Below are 25,181 nucleotides of genomic sequence, written 5' to 3'. Positions count from 1 at the left end.
TCGCGTTGAATCGACTCGCGAAGGTTTCGAGACGATCAGACGGGCCGTTCCGGAGAACGGGCGTGTCTGCTTCATGCTGCGGTGCCTAGACCCTGTCGTGGTAAGCATGGGCAGATCCAGGATCTCGTCAAGGGGGCGGGAGGGCACGCAACATTGTGCGGCCCTCTAGCGCTGAGCCCCCCCCCCCCTCCCCACTCCCACCCTCAAAAAGAGCCCTCGCATTCGGGTCATTGGATCTGAAGTTTCTTAGAATGTCGTGCTAAAACGGGAAGCCATCTTACTCTGTGTAGCCCTAGAAAAATCAACGTGTTGCGCATGCACGTACAAAAAGCTTATTCATTTTTTCCAGAACATGGCGGATCCTGTCCTTTTGAGGCTAAGTTTTTTTTCGGAAAAATGTGGTAACATAAACTAACATTGGCTGCTGAATACTTTTAAAATCAAGCTCGAACTTGACTCCTAGCTTGTTTACAGCTAGCCAGGTGGTCGATGTTAGAAGGTTATGGCTGATAACTAATGCAGTTTTGTTTTGTTTGACATGAAGGAGTATAAACTATCCTGGTATTTGGAACGTACTTAGAACGTGATGCGCAAGTAGGTGGGACAAATTCAATAACCGACGGAAATGACACGTGCGACGTCGGCGACACGTAAAACTATGTTCCACAGTTCCGCGTAAAAGTTAATCGACGCATACCCGACTGCTGCCCTAAGGCTAACAAGGCACTAAGGCCAATGGGGACGGACGGAACCTGAGCTTTCATGGGTGTCGCGGCATGCCAACAAAGAGGTTTCCGTCAACAAGTAGTGTCCCCAGAGCAAGCGAGAGCGACCAGACGAACTCGTAAATGTCTCCAAACCATCTCGCTCGGGCCCAATGTATTACTTCCCATTGATGATGTCCCGGGACCCAATGACCTGGAAAATCACACTGGACACCGTCGACTTGGAAGTATACGAGATTCGAGATTAAGTGGATATCTTTCTACTTTTCACGGGGCATGGAAAGGTAGGACCTCCGGAAGCGGCCTTTGTATCGTCACGCATTACTTCGCTGTATGGTCTCTCGCTGTCTCAGTGTCAACTTATAGACGAGGCGACTGCTGGACTGCAAAACTATGATCACGTGATTCTAGGGGCGAATGCAGACGGAAGGGTATGCATGGAGTCATTTCTCCCTTGGACGATCCCAGAGCCATAGGAAAAATAAAAGTATTAAATCTTCCCTTCCTTTCATTCCCTTCAAGACGGTGGCCGCTGGATCGTTAGTGACAACACTAGTTTCAAATATTTAGGTGAGGGTCAACCCGGCCCCCACTTGACCCGGTCAAGTGTAAGTTGCGCAGATTGGTCACCGAAGTGGGATAGCTAACCGAATGTGCCGACAAACGCGGTACAAATAAGCTGTTCCCTCGGAAAATACAGAGGGTAAATTGTTTTTGCGTCAAACAGATCATCATGTTTTGTATGCGTATCTTGCGCCCCTGAAATTCCTTATCAGTGATCCCATATCCGTCAGATCGTGACAAAAAAGGCGCTCCATGTGGACTCCTTGGCACTCCAGGATGTGCAACAGCTGAACATGTTGCGGGCAGTTAATCGTCCGGCCGATTATCCATGGTGCTGTGCCTCTGGAGTCAAAATATTGCTTAATTTCAACTTCGGGATGCAAATTCAAGTGGTCGAAATATGGGGATAAATCAGGTTTTAGACGCAGGCTAGATCATCATTGCCGCCGCAGGCACACTTACCGATTTTAGAAAATTATACCACTGAATCCTGGATTAGCTTAGCATACGCCGGTCCGCTCATGTCCGTTATTTAGTGGACCGAATCTGTGTTTGGTGTCCGTTATTTCGTAGAATCAATAGGATGACTGCCCTGCGCCTGCTTCAGATGCAAAGATATCATGGGTGGCTTTAAAGTCGCGCTCCAGGCAAGTACCGAACACCAACAGCGGCTGGCTTTTCTGACTTTTTCGATCTTCCAGCAGAATAGGGTATTAGAGTTGTTAGAAGCGACCACAGGCACGGTGCAAGAGGGCGGGACAACTGGGACAGACCCGTAGCATTTTCCCTATGTGCAGGCAACCAGCAGAGGTCGGTGCATTGATCGAAAGGAGGAAGCGGAGGTGAGGGCCTAAGCAAGCCACAAGTTGGCAACTTGAGCTGATTGTCTTCGGGGCAAAAAGACTGGCTGTTTCGTAATGTGAAGGCGTAAAGGTTAGAGCGCAGGTAACCCTAGTTGTCTGGGAAGCCTAACATAAGTGTGTGATCTGTGTAACCAGGATGAAATTAACCTAAAACTCGGCTTCTCCGCCCTATCTATCCCGACGAAAGAAATGCACTAAGCCTCAGCAGCACCTGCAACCTGTCACCAGAATCCCACGTCTCGCTGAACTCTGCTCTTGATCTTCCCGACCCAGCCTGTCGCGGTTTGCTCGGTCATGCCGTGTATGGTATTCGCAGGCGAGAATACACTGTATGCCCGTACTGACTCTCCGGATGAGGACGGCTTCATGTTGGTCCTGAGGCTGGCCTTGGCTTATGATGCGGAAGGAGAGAATAAACGAGGACGGCGCCGGCGAAGATGAAGTCTGCTACGGAGAGTGGGCTAGAATTGAAATACGCACGCTGAAGGACGCTGAAGAGGCCGAGACGACTACCTCAGGTCACTGAGTCGGCAGATAGTGGAGCTAACGAGCATCACCACCGGGTCAGGTGTAGTTTGCGCGATGGTAGGAGACTGTCATGTCTAGAGGAGCCACAGTCCATGGTGAGTCTGCGGAACAGGGGCATAATGATTGGTCTTGGCTCAATCCATCTAAACCTTGAATTTAAAGTCAGACTTTTATATGTAATTTCTAAACCTAGTATCACGCGGCAGTGAAGGCAATGTCATTGCTCAGACGATCAGACTTCATATGCTTACCATGACTTCCTGGCAGACCGAAGGGATGAAACTGGCCTACGAACCAGAGAAACATCCCAGTGATCAGTCTGTATGGCATGCCAGCTACCTTCAGTCAACAAATGCCCAATTAGATAAAAAGTGCCCATTTATAAGCGAATTAATACCGATTTGTCTGGCCTATGAGACCTTAAACAGGCGATAGGAAATCGACCCCACCCGGATTTGAACACTTTCCCGATAAATTTTTCGCGCCGCTTCCATGTTGCCAAGACGAAAGCATGCGATACCCCCACACATCAGAACGCTTCGATCCTTATCGCTCTGTGCTCGGCCTGCATCACACCCTTACAGCGTGGACGCGTCGAACTGAGACACGATCATGCCTCGTTTGGATGTGCTGATTGAGCCTCTGCGCTTGTCAAGCCCTCTGCAGTACTCTGCCGTCGCCGGTGGTGCGCGGTGTGCCTATTCGCCGCGGGCCACATGCTGTTTTTCCCGCTGTGCGAGTACAGTGTTTGTACGTTTGGCGCGGGTGCTCGTTCCGGACATGTGCGAGAGGACGATCAATAGGGCGGCCCTTTAAGGGCATTGATCCCGCCGTAGGCAAAACAGTACACAGGGAGAACGCAGTACAGTGCAGCTGTAGCCACAATGGTGGGGCCAGCAGTGTTGGAGGCTCTATCGGCCTGCCGCGCCGACGGCCGGGCGCTCGGCGCCTACGCCTCTGCAAAATGTAAGCCCGGCGGAGGGATCGCCGACACTTCGGAGGTTCCCTGGGATCCCCGGCCCTTTATGTGTTATAGACTTGAGTTGGGTTAATGCACCTTAAAGAAAAGGAAGGTGTGTAGGAATGTTGAGCTTCCGTACTCGCACATTATTTCCGATCCGTTATATGTCGTGCACTCCTTTCGTGCTTGCGTCGTAGAATAGTAATTACCATATCTAATATGCAAACATGTCGCTCATGTGTGCTGTTAAACGACGTGCTGACCCCGGCCTGGCGGTGCTGCTCTATGCGTTTCAATGAACAGTCATTGCGAAAAATGGCAGATCCATGAAAATGTGCGACATGAATTTTGTACCACTCGACAGAAAGCGTCGTAGTTTACTTAATGACTCCCCGCGGGTAGCGGCAGAGGGGGTCCTGCACGGTACGTAGGCAGTTGTCTAGCCGTGGGTTGAAACGTCCTACTCCCTACGGAAATTAAGGAGTGGCTGTTGGGCAATTTCTCCATGACTCACAGATGGAGTGGGACACATTTTTGCACGTCGCTGGCCGCTGGTGAGAGAAGCAGTAGCACGTTGTAGGGTACCGTTGATGGATTGGCGACTCGCAGAAGAACATGAGACTCACTTTTCAGCGGCTTCTTGCGAATCCCAGAAGGTGAACGTCGGAAGAGGGCGTCAGGCTATCGGAAGCATGGCCGATTTTTTCCGTTGGTAGATTCACATGCGGCCACAGAGCGGGGTTCGCTAAGATGACCATGGGCAACTGACCATTAGCAGCGGCAGTGAACTCGGTAACTGTGGGTACCATTGTTGGAATCGTTCCAGCAACTCCAACTGGCGAGGTTCGCACATATGAGCCGATGAGGGATTCCGGCGACAAATTATGAGCCGATAGGGACTCCGGCGTGCCGATGAGGGATTCCGGTATTATTCAGTGACGACAGATGGTGGGGATGCAGCGGTTAGCCTTACGCCACGTGGCCACTGTTTACTGGCGACAAATTCCGAGGGACACATGCTGCATGGCTGTACGGTTCTGATCATAGTTGAGGAGTCTGATCATTGTACATCATTTGCGCGGACTGTGTGTAGTGAACACACTACAGGTCTCCCTTCGATGCAACAGGTAACAAGCACGCGTGAGACGGTGTGAATGTATGAATGCTGGTTGCGGAATCCCAGTAACGTGACGTTTGCTGCCCACGTTAGGGCGGAAGTATCTATTTCGTAAAACCTCATGCATTGTCAGTGAGCCAATGTTTTTTCCACCTTTTACAGTCGCTCCACGTCAGTCGGTTTAGGAGAGGGAAATGCCCCAATTATAAGTACCAGCAAATCAACGCAGTGAGTCATCAACAATGGCATGAAGAATAAATATAAACAAATGCACTAATTGCCGGTAGACGTATTACTTCCAAGGAGCTTTCCTTTTGTGAGGCTGATTATACGCACAGCTAACCTAAACAACTCAATCAATACATTTCATTAACGTGGTCACTCCGGCGGAGTGGCCCTGTTACCAAGCGGATTATTGTGTAAACATATTCCATTTATTACACAACTTCATGTTTTAGCACGTAACGGAACTTTAGCTAAGTTATTGACTTAGTCACGGCGCTTGTTGCCTTCATGCAAGTTGGGCCTTAGGAATCTCGTGACGACCGTTTTGAGTCGGTGCAGAATCCGCCGGGAGATCGTGAAAGTATTGCGCTAAACAAATGAGCAGCCTTTGCTCTGAGTTCCGCGGACGGTAAAAAATAAAGTTGAAAGGAACAGCGATATGGAAAATCCCGCGTACAAACGGCAGCGATCCTAGACATGATGCGTTCATTGTCGGGTAACCCTGTTTGAGGCATGGGTGCGTGGGAAAACTCAGCAGAACACGACAGAAGTGCAGTGCCACGGACAGATCAGAAGACTCACATCCATCTAAACAACAACCACTTTGTTGTTAACACATCTCTGCGTTCTTAGCGCGTCAACCGTGTCCATTTGAGCCGATACCTTCTCAAGTACGGCGAGGTATGATCGCCCTGCGGCCCTGCCTGGAACGCCCAGTCTCGTCTTGTCATCGCCAGTATCGGGAGTCTCTTTTCTTTGAAGCTGCGTTCGCGGAGAGGTTTCCGACGGGGCTGAGAGTTCGGCACTCTCGCACTACGCGTCGCGACGCACTTCCTCGCCTCTCTCTCTCTCTCTCTCTCTCTCTCTCTCTCTCTCTCTCTCTCTCTCTCTCTCTCTCTCTCTCTCTCTCTCTCTCTCGCCGGCCGACGGCGCTCGAGTGGACCGTCAGGCCGTGATTGTGTAGACAACGCATCCCACGCGCCACTGCTGCGTCTGGCCGTGAACCCGGCCCTTGGCACGAGCCCGTGGGCTCCTGCCGACAGCACCGCACCCGCCGTCCGCCGCTCGCCGTGTAAACAGAGCCCGCGCCCCCGGACCGACGCCCAGCCCACGCCCACGGCGGGCGCTGGTGAGTCGGCGGCCGGGCCGGGTGTCGAGTGTGTTGGCGTGAAGTGTGTGGTGGGAGCGAGTGCCGGCGGTGAGTGCCTGATCACGGCGTTTTCGTGGAGCGGGGCTGGCGCGGAGCGAGGACGGGCTCGATGCCTGTGTGTATGTGCCTGGTAGCAGCGGGGGTGCTCGAGTGACAGGCGACGGGACGTGACGCTTGCAGGGACCGATCAGCGGCGGTGCGGACACCTGATTAGTTAGCGCACACTCGTGGGGCCCCGACTCGTGAGCTCATTGGTGAGAGCAAGATAAGAATCCGGCATGTGGCCAACGAGAACGTCTAGCCTTCGTCAGATCGGGTCGTTTCAGTTCAGATTTTGATATCATTGTTTCATTTCGTGCAACGTGTTCTGCGTAACCATCAGTGCAACACGATTATGTGGGGCAACAAAAAACACGAATCAACACCTGTGATTCTGAAGTAATTACGTCCAACCACATCCAATGCTGGTAGTGTTCCACCACACATCTGGAATTACGTTTTCAGCACCGGGTTGTTTTACCGCACGCAAGCCTATCATCGTAGCGCGCGTTCCAATCGCTCACGAAGCACCACACCGCTCATAGCGGGGGCAGCATCCAGTGTGATGACCTAACCAATTTGGTGACCTGACCCGCGACCAATCAGGCTCGAAACCCACGAGTCGGCGGACGTCCGCGAGCGGGCGCTCCACCAGCCGTCACGACTTCACGTCACTATAGCGGCCAGTGACACCCGACAACTCATCAGCCTGAGCCGGCGGGGCGCTGGCCGGCCTTGCCAAACGCGGCACGTGCCTCTCCCCCCCCCTCCCACCCCCGTACACTGACCGGGGGCGGAAGTGTCTTGTTCGTCCGCGAGAGAGATAGCGCGGCCGGCATGAACTTTGGCCGCGCTGGTGCTGGTCTGCATTTGGTCGGCTGGGCACGGCTGGGTGGCCACTGTCACAGAGATCTGGTTTGCCACTCACGAAATTGAGAGAGAGGGAAGAGAGAGAGAGAGAGAGAGAGGAGAGAGAGAGGAGAGAGAGAAGAGAGAGAGAGAGGAGAGAGAGAGAGAGAGAGAGAGAGAGAGAGGGGAGGGAGAGAGAGAGAGAGAGAGAGAGAGAGAGAGGAGAGGGGAGAGAGAGGAGGAGAGAGAGGAGAGGGAGAGAGAGAGAGAGGAGAGGAGAGAGAGAGAGAGGAGAGGAGAGAGAGGAGAGAGGAGAGAGAGAGGAGAGAGAGGAGAGGAGGAGAGAGAGGAGAGAGAGAGAGAGAGAGAGAGAGAGAGAGAGAGAGAGGAGGAGAGAGAGAGAGAGAGAGAGAGAGAGAGAGAGAGAATGAGAGAGAGAGAGAGGGCACTTGGGTTCTTCAGCCTAAGGGTGTCGTCATCTCCAGGGAAGGAGCAGGGGCAATGCCCGAAATTGTCCCCCGTTTTGGGACACCACTAGTAATGAACGCTATAGATCACCGTTATTTCTTGTGCGCAATCCCTGAACTAACAGACCTTTGCGCAATGTCACGTTTTAAAACACAAACGGGTGGTGTGTTTGAGTCGCTTATCATAACAAACCCATCCACCTTCTACATCCCAGTAAGTGTGTCCCAGTTAGTGTGTCATAGCGCCGCAGTCCACCGCCTTTGAGGGCCCCGACCAGAAAGGTCTCGTGCGGTGTGATCCATATTTCATCAACCGGCCGCCGGCATTGGGCTTGACTAGAAGAGCTATATACTCTCCGCAAGTACTGCCTCATTGCAAATCATTTTTCTTCTCCGCAGCGCAAGGAACGCGCTGAGCTTTGTGGTATAAAACCGTGACGCATCATTTGCTTGTTGTCCAAACGCGAAATTTAATCGCTTACCGCGCTGCTTCACTGACCAATAACCCAACAACCGAAACCAGACGGCCTAAGCGTGCCATCCGATGGAGAAAAAGACTGATCCGGCAATCTCAGCCGGCACCGCTCTTCACCGCCGCCACACCCCTCCCTCCGCCGTACCCCTGACCTTGCGCCGCCCCGGTCGCCGACCGGCCCTCCCCTTCGACGCGTCGCGTATCCGGAGGGAGAGGGAGGGGGGGGGGGCGGCGGATGAAGCTCGTCTGCCGGCGTCAGTGCGCGCCCGCGTGGCCGAGCGGCGGGCCCTGTACCGCGGATCCGCGGGTCGATCCCAGGAGACGGCCGGGCGGCGGCGGCGCGTGTCGTGGCGGCGTGCGGCCGGGGCTGCCTGAGTCAGCGATACGGCTGCACCCCAGCAGCTAACGGCGGCGATAATGCGGCAGGCGGCTGGGACGACGACGTAGCGCCGCCAGTCGGCCGGCCGCGGAGGAGGCAGCTGCAGGGCGACGACCGGCCTCCGACCATGGACCGTGCCAGAGCGCCGCTCACCGGGGCCGACAAGACCACGGAGGCCAACATCACGCCTGAGACCAGGTCAGTGATGGCTCCGACCGCAGGGTCAAGGTCAGCGGTCACTGAGACGGCTGCGTTGAGGTCGGCGGCCACTGACGGCAGGGACCTGTGTAATGATCGCTCCGAGGGCTAGGACCGGGTCAGTGGTCACTTGGACGGCTTCACACGGGACTGAGAAGGCTGGTTCCTGGTCAGGCGGCCCACTGCGGGGTTCAGGATCAGGCTGACCATCGTGGCGGCTGGGCCGTGGTCAGCGTGTGCTCTGAAGGCTGGGCCAAGGCCTGGGCCGACTTGGTCCGAGTCGGCGGTCACTGAGACGGCTGATCCCGCGCCGCGTCACCGGCCGTGCGATGCAGTGACATAGAGGACACCGCCACGGACGAGCCCAGGTCAAAGGTCACTGAGACGCCTGACCCCGCGCTGCGTCGCCGGTCGTGTGAAGCAGTGGCAGCGGGCACCGCCACGGACGAGCCCAGGTCAAAGTTCACTGAGTTCCTCGTTAAAACTGTTCTCAGGCCTGCTGAACTGCTGGTCGAACTGAGGCTAGGCTGTAACGCTACAAATGAGTCCAGATTAGTGACATGAAGCGCATTGTTATGCCTCAGTCGGGATTGTCACGTTGCTGCTGTCGCGATTGAGTCGAATTCAGTAATGTTTAGAGGAGTTACTTGGTATTACCGTAACCCCTGGCCTCAACTACGATCCTTGGCTTTTACCACCCGGATTACGGCCAGCGACTTTGCTTAAACATAGACATTTTAGAGGAGATCCGGCTGTAGGTCACAGGAATGTCACGACGTTATCTAATCTGCGATAGTCGGCACCAGCATTAACGCAGACCGGAAGTGTGTTTGGCGCCGCTCGATCCCCACATCTGCATCACACCGTAAACACCGCAGAACAAGTAAGCTGGTAAGTTGAACGATTAATAAACATGTTGTTCTGAGCAGCCAGCGACATATGGCCGTGCTGAACGAATAAATGTTTTCGCTAGGACAGGTAGTATCATCTTTTTCAGGAGGGGAACGGACTCGGGAGAAAACCAAAGCCGGCCACAGAGAGCCGTTCCAGCCAACTTGGGGCCATTTCGCCTCTTAGGGGTCCTGTGCTTAAATTCGGGGACCTTTTGAGGCTCGGGATCCAATTTATCTGTATATAGGCTGGTTTTATGCCCCCCCCCACACCTTTTGGGGGAGCATAGCCCCACAGTCCCCTGGCTTCACCACTGCCCCTCCATGCTAGAAAAATATATTCTTCCATGCTAGAAAAATATATTCTTCCATGCCAGAAAAATATATTCTCCCGTGCTATAAAAATACATTCTTCCATTCTAGAACCAAAATTGATCGCGTGCGATGCGCAGTGCCCACCACGCCACGGCTGCCTTCGGGCTTCCGTGTATGGCACTAGGCTGCTGTATAGCGATGAATACAGACACCTGGCGATTTTGTAAGGCATGCAAGCAGGCTGGAGGCAGTTGCAAGAAAGTAATGCACGCATATATGGGTAGCTGACAAGCATGAATATCCTTCGTAACTACATCAAAGCTGAACATAACATCACGGCTTTCGAAGGCACAGAAGATGTGGCGTTCAACAAAGCGTCAGAAATTTCTCTGAAACGCGTTCATACAACAATATAAGTATGTGTTTCAATGCTGCCAGATCACGGCTAACTCGTATGAGTTATATTTGTCTTGAAGGGGGTGATACTCGCCGTATCGTGTCGTATACCTACTTCCATGCAATAACTGACGCGGACGTTCAACCAACCGTTCGTGCTCAGTACATGGGCGACTAAGACCGCATATATAGCAAAAAACCGGGAGCCCATCTCGCGCGTTCTGTCAGGTCCTCGTGACGACTCCTCCGCTTCTTCTGATGATCTGGTGCAAGTGCCTAGCATCAACATCTCTTTTTGGTCGGTCGACTTCGGCTTACTTGACAAGAATACCGCATACAAAGAGAACCATCACGGGACCACTGTCCGTGACCTACAAGGCGATTCGTAATTCAGCTGTGTGCGCACACCACACCGTTCTCAAACAGCTACACAATGCTTGACATGATGCCGCAAAGGAGACTGGTCAGAGGCCACCTATCTGCATTTGTCATCTCATATGCAGCTGTACAAGTCCACATCCGCGCTCATCAGCTCCGACGACCAGAACCGACTGTCCATGCCTGCCCATGCCTGTCAGCTACACAACTGGGGTAAATCGATGTCCTTGACCCAGCCTGATATCTGAGAGCATGGCTCTGGTGGCATATCTTTCATAGTGTGAGCACTGCACCATCGGAGTTTGCATTGCCACAGGCACACCCAGATTAACGAGCCGCACGGGCGGATCCAGGATTTCGTCACGGGGAAGGCAAGCAACATTGTGAGGCCACCTAGAATTTGAGGCTCCTCCCAAAAAATATTCTCGCATTCTGACCATTAAATATTATGACAAACAACACTATATATATATATATATATATATATATATATATATATATATATATATATATATATATATATATATATGTATACTGGTGCTATCGCCATTGAGTCGAGCTTAGCAACGTTTAGAGGAGTTACTTGGTGTTACCGTAACCGCTGTCCTCAACTACGATCTTTGGCTTTTACCACACGGGCTAAGACTAGCGACTTTGCTTAAACATATACATTTTAGAGGAAATCCGGCTGTAGGTCACAGGAATGTCTGAACGTTATATATATATATATATATATATATATATATATATATATATATATATATATGTAATACGGGAACCCATCTTACTGTGCGCAGCCCTATAACGCTAGGCGTGCTACGTATGCACATAAACATGGAGCTCGTCCATTTTCTCCAGATCATCCTAAATCCTGTGGTTTTGAGGCTAGGTTTTTCGGAAAACAGGCAAAATAAACTCAAGTTCGCTGCTTAACACCATCATAACCAAGCATAGACCTCATTCCTAGCTTATTTACGGGTAGCTGGCTGGGTGATGTAATCAGCTGATGGCTGATGACTAGTGCAGCATTTTTCGCTTGTTATAAAGCACTACGAAATATCCTAGCATTTAAGATATGTTAAGAGCATGATGCACAAGTGTACTAAACGTACCACACTTAATAGCCAAAGGAAACGATACATACGACTTGGGCGGCACGTAAAATTACGATTGGCAATGGCGCGTAAAGCCTCATCGGCACGTATCCAACTGCTGCTCTGAGGCCAGGGCACAAAGGCCAATAGGGACGGGAGCTGAGCGATCGTAGGTGCCGCGGGAGGTTAACGAAGAGGCTCCGTCGACGCGAATGGGGTTCTCAAACCAAGTGAAAAGAACCCAAAACCGACGTGGTGGGCCCCTGAACGATCGGTGTCGCTCCCACAGGCTGTCATGTGAGGCCCCGGCCAGAGCACAGAACCCTCTGGGGAAAGAGGAATTACCCAAGACTATGAATTAGTATCACTATACGACCAAGCGTGATCGAGCAGGTTAACAGAAAAACCCCGATAAGAGTGAAGAGTCCTCCGCCAATGAGATCAAAGGGAAATACCCCTCGGTCAAGGTATAGGGCTCCTGGGCATCGAGTGTCTCGGTTCCTTACCTTGTATACGGGCTCCAGCAACAACGCAAGGCCCTCCGAGCAAGTGGAAAGAACCCGAGACCGATATGAAGGGTTCCTGAGCAACTGAGTGTACCCTGGCATATGGGGCGTATAGAGCCTTTCGGGCGAATGGGAAGAATCCATGGCGGAGAACCTGATCGATCAAGAGTGCCCAGGCATGGAAAAGATGGTGTCGCAACAGCGGCGTTGGGTGCTACAAGAAAATGCAAAGACATCAAGAGCAACGTGGAACGCCCCTTGGCGAGCTGATTGACCCGCCGAGAGGACATATAGAACCCGAGCAACAGTGTAAGGCCTCTGAACAGTGTAATTAGCCGCACAATTTCAGCTTATCAACACCCTCTCAGTCAGCGAAGAATTGAGTTCGTCTGGTTATGAACCCTTCACTTTCGCTTGCAACCGTTCGTAGTCGTAAGATGTGTGTGCTGGCGTAAGAAGGTAGGCCCAAATATGTCAAATTTTACCGGTGTTTTCGTAGAAAACTGCGTCCGTTCGGCCATCTACAGGCCCGTTCGGAACCTATGGGTCCCCTCAGCATGGTCCATGAGGGCATGGTGCCGTGCCTGTCCCCCCCCCCCCCCCTCCCCCTCTGTATCCGCCACCGGCCCGAGCAGCTTAATAGATGGGCCCACCAAGAATGTAGCGCAATCCATTTAAACGCAATCCACCCATTCCAAAAGCACCGAAGACCCAGCATGGAGGACCCCGGAATGATCGAGTATTTACGAGCAGTTTAACAGATGTGGGTCCCCGACAGGAGGATAGGGCCCTCAATTTGAATAAAAAATGCTCACGACACGGTGTAGACGGCCTCCGAACGACCGAGTGTGCCCGAACTGGTTAACAGACAGGGCCTCCGACAAGAGTGTAGGGCCCTAAGCAGAGGATTGGAAGCGCCCCAGACCATTGAAGAGGGCCCATGAATACATCGCGGGTGCGTCAGTAGGGTAACCGAGACCAACGTTAAGGGCCCCTGAGTAACCGAAAATACCCCAGCAGGTTAACATATGGGACTCCGGCTCCAGCGCACAGAGCCTTTCTGGCGAATGGAAAACATCCGTGGAAGGCCCCTGATTGACAGGAGCGCCCCGGCACGCCAGCAGGAAGGGCCCCAACGACAGTACAGGGCCTTCCTCGCAGATGCAGAGAAATCGAGGGCAACGAGGAAGGCTTCTTAAAGATTGGAATGACCCTGCAAGTGGGTATGTAAGTGCCTCGGAAACAGCATAGGGCCCCTGGACGGTGTAATGAGCCTTCAATTCACAGCGACCAAATTGTTCAATCACTGAGTAATTTGTTGACTACTCGTGAGCCATTCACTTTCGCTTGTAACTGTTCTTGGTCACCTGAAAATCCAAAGACGTCCAGCTTTGTTGCGTTTTGTGTAAAAAACTGCATCGGTTCGGCCGGCAATGGGCCCCTTCGGAGCCTATGGGCCCTTCGGACCCCAGGGGCCATGGACCCGAACCTCTCCCCCCTTTTGGATCCGCCCCTGACGAGCCGGCACGCACAGCTGTCCCGAAAAGTGAGAAACGCATTCCATGAGCAAGGCCATCTGAGAGGCCTTTGGTCGATGACGTCACGAACGGATTGACGCGTAGAATCTAGTTACGACTGAAATGGACGCAGAGTTTTGCAGAATTGAGAGCGAAACAAAATAGAGAAATTATGTTTATATTCATGACCCCCCCCCCACCCCATCCCCTCCAGCCACAACCACCACTAAAATCGCGCGTAAGCTTACGGTTTTCTACACCATCACCTTCCTCAGAAACTTTCCTTGGGCTGGAACTTGACGTATTTTAGTGTCTCACCACCAGAGCCACCATAAAATCATATTGCAGAGCTTATCATTTCAGCAATAGGTGACGTAGGCTTCGTGTTCATGATGGCATCTGTCACACTTGTGGCCGACAGCGCACCCCTGGGGAAGACGACAAACCCTAATTTTTCTGACCTTTCGCTTGGTTCTTAGTCGGAGGCCTTTCTGTATTTATTCCTATTGCAGCCCAGTTTCCAGCAGTAAGTTGGTGAGTGACTGACTGCATCCAGATCTTCTTGTAAGGGGCTGCTGAGTCATCTTCACTGCTGCTTTGTCGTTGCGATTCATGTCTCTCCTCTCACCTACACGCTTCGTGAGGAAACATGCCCGTACTTGTGCTTTGGGCAACTCTCGGGATCACAAAGAAGTTAATTGCAAATGGCAATTCGCTTTATCCTATGTATCTGCATAAATGTGGGATCAGCTTGCCAACTTGCTGTTTCATCAGCATCGCCACTTTGGCACTGACATCCACATTCCACGATATGGCTTGAATCTATTTTGTTTTACTTCGTTCGTAATGTTTCATTCGTTCGTTTTTACACTCCAGATTGGCTGCAAAGTTAATTTTCCTTGAAAAGTACTTATCTTCCCGCTATAACCTCAAAATGTTGCTATATTTTAAGCATTGACGTTAGAACCAGTGTTATTACCATGCAGCCCTGTACTCTGGTTATCGGTGTCGATTTCTTTTCTTCCTTTTCCTTTGCCCTTCCCATGTAAATTTTGGCCTTCTTAACGTTGGTTTGTATCTTCCAATACGTTTGTTATAATTTGGAAAAAGTAAGGAAAGATTGTAATAAACCCAAAGCTTGCTTTCCTTGGCATTCTTTGATGGTTATGACAGCCATGCCGTTGACATAAACACCTTAACGACAAGAATGCGAAAATATTGCAGAAATTACCGTTCGTCAAAATAATGCGGACTGACACAAATTTGGGGTAGGCTGGCTTGTTGGACCCCAGCGCGCTCTCGGCCTTTTCCCGTCTCACAGCTCAGCTGAGGTCTCAGACTGCACGTCACACCACTTCTCCCGGCTCTCTCCGACCGCATCAGGTCACGGAAGAGGGAGATAACAGACTCGCGCAATCTTCCAGGCGCCGCGTGCGTGGCGGCACTTCCAGGTGTGGCGTCATGTCCAAGCTCGGTGGCTTCCTGCTAGATTTTCCACGTGACGTCACCAGACACGGGCGCGACTCAGAACTGTGCACGATGGGGCGGAAGTGGCGCGTTGTGGAGACGCGTTGCACGAGGCTGATGTCCAGTGAGCTCATTTCATCATAAGTGAGCTTATGATGAAATAAGCTCACTTATGACTATTGATATACTTTTAAGTAGAAAGACTGCTCTAAAAAAGTGAAATTTCTAGATTTAGTAAACATGCCCCTTGATACGCTGTTGTTTGACTGCGTCATTGCATCTTGCACAACATTGATTGGGAACCAATTAACCACAATTATATCTGAATTCGCACTAACGAGCGCTGGATATGAACAAAATGACATTTCTATTTCTATTGCTCTTGATCGCCGCATGGCTTATGGAATGGCAGGATTTGAATGACGTTATCATGGCATCATGGATACCTGGGTTACCTTGAAAAAGTCTCCCGAAATAGTCTGCACATCTTCGCGGGCGTGAAGCTCAGAAACTAGCGGGCTTATATCTGAAGAATGCAAGGCTGCAAACTGCACCAAATAAACTTGCAGATGGCTTTTTTAGTTCGAAACCCCTTACAAAGGTGGAGCACTCTTTTTTGTGTAAAATGCGCCGCTTCTTCTCTGATTGGCACTGTGTTTACAAACGCACAGAGCTGCATGGTCTATCACGTCGCTATGCTTTTTGGTTCTGACGCATGCTTTTAACTTCACTACATGTACTCTTCATAACGTTTACCAGGAGTGGTTACACAGGGAGGCCGCTGTCCGCCGTGGGGGTGATCGGCCTGCGGGTCGTCACCAGGACCGGGTGCTCGCCGCTCTGGCGGGAGATTTCTCCGGTGCCGTCCCTGCTGAGTAGTGAGGCCCGCGTGTGCGGCGTCAGCGCTGGCTCCCGCGACCGGCCAACACGCCTCGCATTCCTGACCGCGCACGCTGGGGAGCCAGGAGCCGGGCCAGGAGTGAGACTAGGAGCCGGGTCCAAGGGCCGCCAGGGAAGGCAGCAGCGGGGTCCACGGCGTCACTAACCTCCCCCACTTCCCCGACGCCCTTCTGCCCCGCGTTGCGACCTTGGGTGTCCTTCGCGAAGCATCTTGGATTTCTCTTTTTGCCTCCAACGCCGAGCGACCACGCGCCGCCCGTGCCCGTTTCGACTCCGCGTCATGTCATTGGAACCCGGCTGGCGCGCCAGTCGGACCACAATGAAAATTTGACGAAGCGTGTCGAGCCGCCGCCGCGGCCCGGTCCACTTCACCGACCCACGTCGGCCCAGTCCGTGCGTTGGAAGCGGCGCTCAAGCCTCGCGCGCTAATCCCGGGGGCTGATACGAACGACCGCTATCGGCGGAGGTCGGGGGTCGTCCGGCGACGGAGTGGTGACCGCTGCCGCAAGCGTCTTACTCAGTGCCGGGAAATATTCGCTCGGCGTCAGGAGCTCCTACTTGGCGTCAGGAGATATTTGCCCGGCGCTGGGAGCTCCTGCTAAGCGCCAGGAACTCCTGCTCGGTGTCAGGAGACATTTTCTCAGCGTCAGGAGCTCCTGCTCGGCGTCAGGAGCTGATCGCCCAGTGACGGTGGGCTTCGCCCGGGTCGGAGTGCCAGCGTCTGCCGCTCAGCATCAGGAGCCCCGGCTCGGGGGCAGTGCCTGGGCGGTGCCTCTCGTCCTCGCGTCGCCATCAGCGGCCCGTTACCCCCGCGTGACAGCACAGTCCTGCTACCCTGCCGGAGTCCGTACGCGGCGGCCTGGCCATGCCGTCACATCTCCAGCCGGCCGCCGCGGGAGGGGAGAGGGGAGGTGAAAGGTGAGAGGGGAGGGCAGGGCGCCACACTCGGGTGACACACGGGGGCGTGTTTGTCGTCACCCGGACCTGCGCCGGCTGGGACACCCGCCCCGACCCTGCCGTGACCTTGGACCACCTGCCTTCCGGCGGCCGCCTGCCTGCGGCGGTCGGGCTAGTGAGTGGTGGGAGGGACGCTGGTGTGCGGGGGCCGCGACCACGGCGCCGCGGTGAGCAGGCCGGGCCGAGCGCCCCGAGCGGAGAGGTGCGCCTCGCGGGAGTGCGAATCACGGTGTGTGGCACGGGAGGTGGCTCGAGTACCTGTGCGTCGACGAGTTACGGCGCTACTGGAGAGACAAGGTGACCTTGGATGCCGGGACATGGGATCAGTGACGTGTGTGTTTTTATGATGATAGCAGTGGCGTTTGATGATGTGCGTGATGCGTAGCAGCAACACGTCAGTAGTTGTAATTCCTTGGCCCAGCGCCGTCTATTAAGAATGATTTGCCTGTCGCCGTTTCGCCTTGACTGGGGCAGCGAGGATCAGGCTAATGAGTCCTTTGTTCCCGATTTGCCACGTCCTGCGTGCTGCTTCATCGCATTACTTGGACATGAGCTCTTGACGGTTGATTCTGTCGTCGGCAACAAATTTGTTCGCCCGCGTCTTTATGCCGTATCGGTAACATGAGCGCTCAGCATTATTGTCAGTATACGCTGGTGCATAACGCGTCGCGTCATGTCGTGCGGAGCTGACCTCGATCAAAACTTCAGATCTGGATGACACCAACCTACTCAGAGCCGTGCAGTAGCGGGAGCGCTTGTCTTGTGTTAACCGAGGCAGTATCTTATTTGACCGGACGTAATGCACAGACGCGCCTGAACAGAATGGTTTGGCGAATTAGTCGCTGGATGTGCTTGAAAGGTTTCGCGTGCGTGGTTGGTGCTAGTGATTTCACATCACTGATTTGCATACTTTTGCGCAAAATGTAGCTCAATGCAGTCGCTGATCAGGCAGTCGTCTTTCATAGCTGTGAAACGGGAACGACGGTGACCAACCTCCCTTATCAAACCATTAATCCTTACGCCAAACAGATAAAGTCTGGGCAACCGGTTTATCCATCCTTAAACCGCAACGCCTGCTTTGTGTGTTCTAAGCATATTTCCTGACCCCGCACTGGCGTCAGTTGGCCGGCGCGCGGCCGCCGGCGCCGTGGCGCCACATGTTACCGTTCTCAGCGCGTGCTGACCTGACCCGTGGTGCGTGACGCGCGCTCTCCTCCGCAGCATGGCGTCCACGGACGCCTCGCAGAAGTCGACCTCCAGCTGGGCGCGGTGCCTGCGGTGTCTGCGGGGCAGCGTGCCCTACGTGCGAGACAGCTGCCTCGTCCTCTGCGGTAGGCTGCGCCTCCTCGGCCCGCTCGGTCGCCGGCCGGGCGTCGCGTCCGGCACCTGCCGCCGCTAACGGCCGCGCGGCGGCGTGCGGACGGCCCACGCCGCACCACTTTACCGGCAGTGACACGTCGTCGGGCGATGTGAAGGACGCGGGTGCCGCTCTGCAGGCTAACGGTCGGCGCCGGTGCCCGAGTGGCCTTTATCGAGCTCGTTGTGGCGCCGCTCGGACGGCACAGACCGCGGAGTCACCCCTCGATCGTCGACCCGAGACGGCGCAGCGGCGCTCTCGGATTGTGCGCCGACATGTCACGCGGACTAGAACGAGACTTACATTTGGTCACCCTCCATCAAGGCTCAACGAAGTCACAGCACGTGAGACCCGTGTCCTTTGATCTAAAGGAGGCTAACGTATGCATGCCGTGGCTCACGATAAAGACAGTTTAGCATAACGCCTCACTGGAGCGAAGAGCTGATCGGCGAGCGGTCCGGTCCTGCCCAGGGCTTTCCATGGCATCTGTCGCCCTCGCCACCCTCTCGCTGGTCGTTCCGGCCGCGCGGATCGGGCCCCAAGCGGCTGGCCCCGCCCGTCCCGTGCTGACCGGAGCGTGCCCCGACCGGCAGCGGCGGCGGTGGTGCTGGTGACCCGGCGGCGCGGCCCCGCCGCGCCCGGCTTCTTCTGCCACGACAGCAGCATCACCTACCCCTTCCACGGCGACACCGTCTCCGTCACGGCGCTGGCGCTGCTCACCATCCTGCTGCCACCGGCTGTGGTGAGTAGTGAGCAGCTGCTGAGCAGGTGTAGCAGCAGCAGGCGAGTAGCTGTCGGTGCCTGCACGTCTTAATGACGCTGTAGTTCACACGTGCCCGGGTGGCTGGTTGGATACCCTTCGCTCGGGTGGGGGTCACTTTGACCCTACGAGTTCTCAGAAACTAAGAGAGCCAGACACATCAAATTCACATGGTGTGTTGGCCTGTACCTGACTTCACTTGGAGCAAAGTTTGAGGCTCCTTGACCAAGGTCAAATAAGGTCAAACTCCAGGTTGGTGTCTAAAGTGCCCCATGACCTAGATACTTGTTCCAAGCCGAAGGTCACATGTTCATGTAAGGTTAGTTACCTAGTTAGACCCTTCGGAGGTCATGGTGACCAAAATCATAGATGACTGCTTTGAGTTTTTCATTTGAATAAGTGACAAAGATTACGCGGGGCAGTATGCTGCTAAAAACAAAATGTGAATTGGGTCGTTTCAGGTCATAGACCTATTCTGACCTTTGAGAAGTCCATGGAAGATGCATAGTGTGGTTCCTGCTATCAAAAAATTATAAATGGGCACCAGAAGCTACCCCATATTGCAACCACTAGAGAAATAAAAAAGATTGGCTTTGACCGTGGTTTGACCTTTACGCCTCGCCCTAGGTCAATTAAAATACGTTCATTCAATTGTCGTCTTGATTAAGAAAGTATCTCATGAGTCTATGTTATGAGAGGCAGAAAGTCTGGCATTCCGTTCTTGCGTCAGATTGAACGGTCCCTTAGAAACTGACTGCGCTGAATCAATGGCCTGACTGATCCGTTCTAGATCAGCACCGTTACAAGGTACATTTAAATTATTGATACCTAACAGTTTGCTTTTCAATTGTCTGCAGCTGTACAAAATTTGGCGCAGATTTGGGAGGTCAGGTTTACCTCCACCCGAGTACGTGTTCAGGGTGCGTTCGGTGGGCACCCAATTTCAAAGAACTATACGGAATGTTGGAAAATTTTCGGGAATGGCGTCCGGTACGGCCAGCACAGAAAACTTTGTCATTTGATTATCTATGCCAAAGGTGAGCCCCGGATGATTTTCAGGGCGTAGTCAAGACGGAGAATATTTTTCCGTCACACCTAGCTTTGACCGAAGACTATACATGGCGCATGTTAACAGAAGCTGGGAGATAATGTCGGGGCCTGCTGAGCGCTAAGGGGAAATCTCCGTGAATGGTGACCGGATCCAAATTTTTATTCAAAAACTTTGTATCGGCCGAACGCAGCCTCAGCTGCCTGTTTGTTCCGGTTCGCTTGTTTGTCTCGGCAGCTGCGGCTGCCCGCACGGTCCCTGAACCCCACGGAAGCGGGCAGCCTGTATCCGTCGGTGGGTCCGCGGGAGGTCGCGATACTGTTGTTACCAACGATGGGCTCCCCGCTGCAGCTTTGTGCAGGGATCCAAGATCCCTGCACGTAGAAGAAGGACCGAGTGCCGCCGCCCGATGCTTGGTCTCAGGTCCCGAACGCGTATATGCGCGTCAGATCCCGTGTTTTAACTCTTGCACATGCGTACCCGCGTCAGATTCTGTATCCCAACTCTCTTGCGTATACATGTGCATCCGATCCCGCATCGCACCTCACGACCATGCGCCTCTGTCAAACACACACGCCGCATCCGAAATCACGCACTTGTGTATCCGCGCCTGCACTGCCGACAGATCGTGGCGGTGGAGCTGGCTCAGCAGCGGCGGGGCTGGAGCTGGAGCTTCACGCGCCCGCTGTGGACGGCGGCGGTGCTGACGGCGCGTCACATCAGCTGCCAGGCCTTCCTCTTCGCCGCCGTCGAGGTGGTCAAGTGCTTGGTGTCTCGGCCGCGGCCCTCCTTCCTCGACCTGTGCCAGCCCGTCGGCTACAATCAGACGCTCTGCGACGATAAGTGAGTCGAACTGGCGGCCTGTGCGCGCGCACGCTGATCGTGCGGTGCTGGTCGGTTGTCGTCGGTTAGGCTAATTTGTCTGATGTTCAGTTTTCGACGCTCTTTCGCCGACATCGCGACGCAGCCAACTCGGCACCGACGTCATTAATCGCAAAGCACCTGAGAATTCTGACGCACTCTTTCTCCGGTCGTCTTTTGCGCTACAGTACGCGTTACACACGATACACTGGGAATGTGTTTCTAATGGCTCTAAGCACCGTTTTCGCCCAGCGCCCTGCCGCGCCACCCGGTCCGTTGAGGGTGATGAAGCCGCCTGCACCTGAATCGTTAAACGTGCCCAACTTGACTCATTGACTGAGTCAATGACTCAGTGAGTCAATGACTCATTCACGATTTGTGCTCCAAAAATGTGTCTTCGTATAAAATGGCGTGGAAGAAAACGGGCCTTTTCCTCTGGAATACGCGCGTTCGCCCTAAACCTCTACTGAGGCCGCTTCCGCACAATTCACCTCCTGCCTCGGACCGCGTCTCATACGACCGAAGACTATCTCACAGATGCCTGAGTTCTGAGCAATCGGGCATGGTCTGAAAAACACGCCCGTGACGTCCAGACCATGCCGTCAGCCTTCCTGTCTCCGCCAGACGCGTTCAGATCGCGCACTTCCGGCAGGCTCGCGAGGAGCGCTGCGGGAAGGATCGCGGCTCTCCATGTTAGTCGGGCTTCCCACGAGGTTCAAAACCGATCAGTCCTGCTTTGCGTGCTGCGCTGGGCTGGTGCTAGAGCGATGTTCGAAAGAACCGAACGGTGCAAAATGAGCGTTGGCTTACGTGGTCGGCGTCGTCCTGCGTGATTCGGAATCCATGAGTCGGTTTGACGGTTTGAGTGGGTCTTTGTCATCCAACTGCGCACTGCCCCTCCCCCCCTCCCCCCCCCCCCACTTAATACTGTTACGCACCTGTGACCGAGACATCAGAAGGTTCCGGCCGCGCCCGCGCGTGATGCGGAAACCCATTGCGGGGCTGTCTGATCCCTGTCAAGGGCGGCGGCCACTGGTTCCGTCCAGAACCAAGGCCGCGTGTGCGGCCGGTTGGCAAGACTGGTGACGTCACTGGGGGAGCAAAGCCGAACATGCAGGGCGCCGACCTGCCTGACGTGCAGCCTGCAGCACTCGTGGAAGCTGTCGTCCCCGAATGGGCGATTACTGCTGCGTGTCGCGACAAAGACAAGGAAATGCACGTGTTCATCAGAAATAGACCTCATTGAGGTCGTGGTGTTCTGAAATTGTCTCTTTTCCAAATAATGTGTTCGGAACTGTTCAGTAAGGCCACTTCTAACGTGGTGGGTACCTGGGGGACTCAGACCCCTAGGGTCAGACCCCTAAATTGGACAGACAAGCCGCATGAAACGTGATTTGTTTGATCTTTTGTTGAGAAGAATAGTGTAAGGATACTGTAAATATGAAAGAATAATGCTCTTTCACGCAGTAACAGTTTACCAAACGCTAAGTATATTTAAGTTTGACAACATGAGCCAGCCCTCCAAGTTGGGTGAATTTAGTTGGAAAAGTCACCTAAGTCATATTCGCGAACATATTTAGAAACGAGCTATGTTTTCCACACTTTTTGTGCTGAACTGTATTTTGTGTTGTTTTTTACCCGTACTCATGTTTGCTGTCGACTTTTGAGGTGTCAACAGCCCGGGCACGGGAATACGTAGGGGTCAGAAGCGTCAGCAACCCAACTTTGAACAATCTCAGCATTAGCATCTAGTGTTGGGGCTACCGGTAGCGTAGTTGTTAAGCTGTGTGTCTGGGAAACCAGAGGTACGGGGTTCGACTTAACACGGTGTCTGCCCTTCCTGCCTGGGTGAAAGGCAGGGGATGCCATATATATATATATATATATATATATATATATATATATATATATATATATATAAAGTCTCATCAGCTGAGTGTGTCGCAAAGGAGCATTTGTCACGGATTATCACTGTCCCTTCCGCCTCCTCTGTTCATTCCTTCGTTCCTCTCGGACGGCTGACAGCCCGTCCCACATCTCCTGCTGCCTGCGACGGGGAGCTCGGCCCCTACCTGTCTGACGTTCCCGTCTCGACCTTTCTAGCTTCTTCATCTCGGAGTTCCGGTGCGCGTCGATGGCGACGGCGAAGAGCCACACCGCGGAGCTGCTGATCCAGGACTCGATGCTGTCCTTCCCTTCAGGCCACTCGGCCATCTCCTGCTGCACAGCCACCTTTCTGGCGGTGAGGCTCGCGCGGGCGGCGTCGTCTGCGCAGGTCTTGTCAAGGTAGTTAATCGTGCGTATGGGGGTCTGCTGTCGGCGTGGTCATCACCCGTGACGCTTGGCGTTTTGTTTGTCCTCATGACAAGCGAGTTGTTGTCTCGCTATACCAAACGTGACCCTGCATTGTAATGTTAGTTAAAGGACTGGCCCGGACTTGTGACCTCAGCCTTTTAAGTTCGCGTTGTTAAGTCAGCCTTTTAAGTTCACGTTGTTAAGCGCAACCGGGGTCTGCGAATTAACTGCGTTTGACCCCGCGGCCTTCTCCAGTGATCTGACTCCAGAAGTTGTGACTTGTCCTTGTGGCCTGAATCCATGACCTGATCATGGGACCTGGGACCTGTCCCTGTGACTTGAACTCATTCCCGCTGCTTGTTACTTGATCCCGTACCCTGTGACTTGCCCCCATGGCCTGGAACCTGGACCCTGTGATATGGTGCCGTGCCCTGTGACCTGCCACTATGACTTGACACCGTGACCTGTGACCTGACCCCATAACCTGTGACCTGACCGGTGCCCGGCCGGCAGCTGTACCTGGCCAGCCGGAGCCGCGGCCGGCGGCGGGCAGTGCTGCGCGTGGGTCTCATCTTCTGCTGCGTCATGTACGGCTGCGTGATCAGCTTCAGCCGCATCACCGACCACCGGCACCACCTTCCGGACGTGCTGGTCGGTATGCTGCTGGGCACGCTGGCCGGCCTCCTGCTGGTGAGCGCACCAGCGGGCTGACGCTGGGTCAGCGTCTCTCCGTTCTGTGTGGCAGCCAGGGGCCGGGCGGGCGGCCCGCCACACAAAACGTCCCCAATGTTGCCAGGCGTGACGCGTGCTATCGGCGCGTGACGTAACCAATGCGTTCGCACGTGACAGGATGCGCGTGGATGACGGCGCGTTCGTGTGTGATGGCTGCACCCTCGTGTCGTAGGTGCGTCTGTGTGTCGGGCGCGTACTTGTGTGATGGTAGTGCTCACGTGCGGCGGGCGCGCTGGTTGCAGTGCTTCGGCGCGTGTGAGGAGAAGCTGTTCGCCAAGCCGAGCCAGCGCCACCCGCTGGTCACCCAGTCGTCCGTCATCTCGAACCGCACGTCCGACACGCAGACCACCAGCTTGGACGAGGTGTTGTAGCGGAGAGCGCGGGTCGATCGCTGCGGCCGGACCACGAACTAAGCAGGTGACAGCGCCGTCGCGGAAAAGGTGACGCTACCGTCGAAGTGGTAATGCGGGAGGCAGCGCCACCGCTGCGGTTTGGCCGCTGTCGCCGTAGGAAGGTGGCGCGCTGGACAGCTCGACCGCGGAGTGATGATGACACCGTGACGTCATCGCTGGCGGTGATCGGCGCGCTACGCTGCACCCCGAGCTGGGGTGGCAGGGATGTGTCACTTCCTGCGAAGCGTGACTTACCCCAGGGGGCGGTGTGTATGCTTGCCACGAAAAGTCACGAATCCTGCTCTAGTCGGTAATCCAACCTCCGCTGCGTGCACCCGTGCATCATGAGGTCAGTGTACCTTGTGCCTCGCAGTGGTTATCATGTCGGCTTCGCCATGTTATGGTTAATGAAAGGGCACCATCTACCATAAACTCCGATAACTTTTTTATGTTTGTCACACTATGTGCCGCGTAGCAATCTTATGTGTAATGGGTACACACATATAAAATGAGCTACTTGTAGCAGGCTTCTTTACAACTGGAAACTTGTCTGACTTCCTGAATTTTTACTGGAGACTGTGAACCTGATTCCGATGTTCGTGATCAGTTACCTCCTAATGGTCGTCGGCAGGCCCATAGAGCACGAACGAACGCAATTTCTTGTATGGATCCTGCAGACCCCATCCGTCTCGTACAGCGGTGACTTTTCAGATGCAGCGCACGTTGTAGCACGTTTTCATCGCATTGTACTGAACATTTCAACCTTGCCAATAAAA

General features: G+C 53.9%; 1 protein-coding gene across 1 annotated transcript; it reads left to right on the top strand.

The window, feature by feature from the left end:
- The first annotated feature begins 3,564 nt into the window (after positions 1 to 3,564).
- LOC119090169 (phospholipid phosphatase 1) lies at positions 3,565 to 25,181 on the top strand. Its single transcript, XM_037212961.1, has 8 exons — positions 3,565 to 3,646; positions 8,390 to 8,540; positions 18,182 to 18,291; positions 18,911 to 19,059; positions 20,751 to 20,968; positions 23,090 to 23,228; positions 23,795 to 23,971; positions 24,256 to 25,181. Exons 1-8 carry the CDS (start codon positions 3,565 to 3,567, stop codon positions 24,382 to 24,384), a joined length of 1,155 nt encoding a protein of 384 aa, XP_037068856.1. The 3' UTR covers positions 24,385 to 25,181.

This window comes from Pollicipes pollicipes, unplaced genomic scaffold (assembly GCF_011947565.3).
Source record: "Pollicipes pollicipes isolate AB1234 unplaced genomic scaffold, Ppol_2.1 Scaffold_3087;HRSCAF=3621_pilon_pilon_pilon, whole genome shotgun sequence".
In the NCBI taxonomy this organism is placed as follows: Eukaryota; Metazoa; Arthropoda; class Thecostraca; order Pollicipedomorpha; family Pollicipedidae; genus Pollicipes; species Pollicipes pollicipes.
This window is presented reverse-complemented; position numbering and strand designations above follow the sequence as displayed.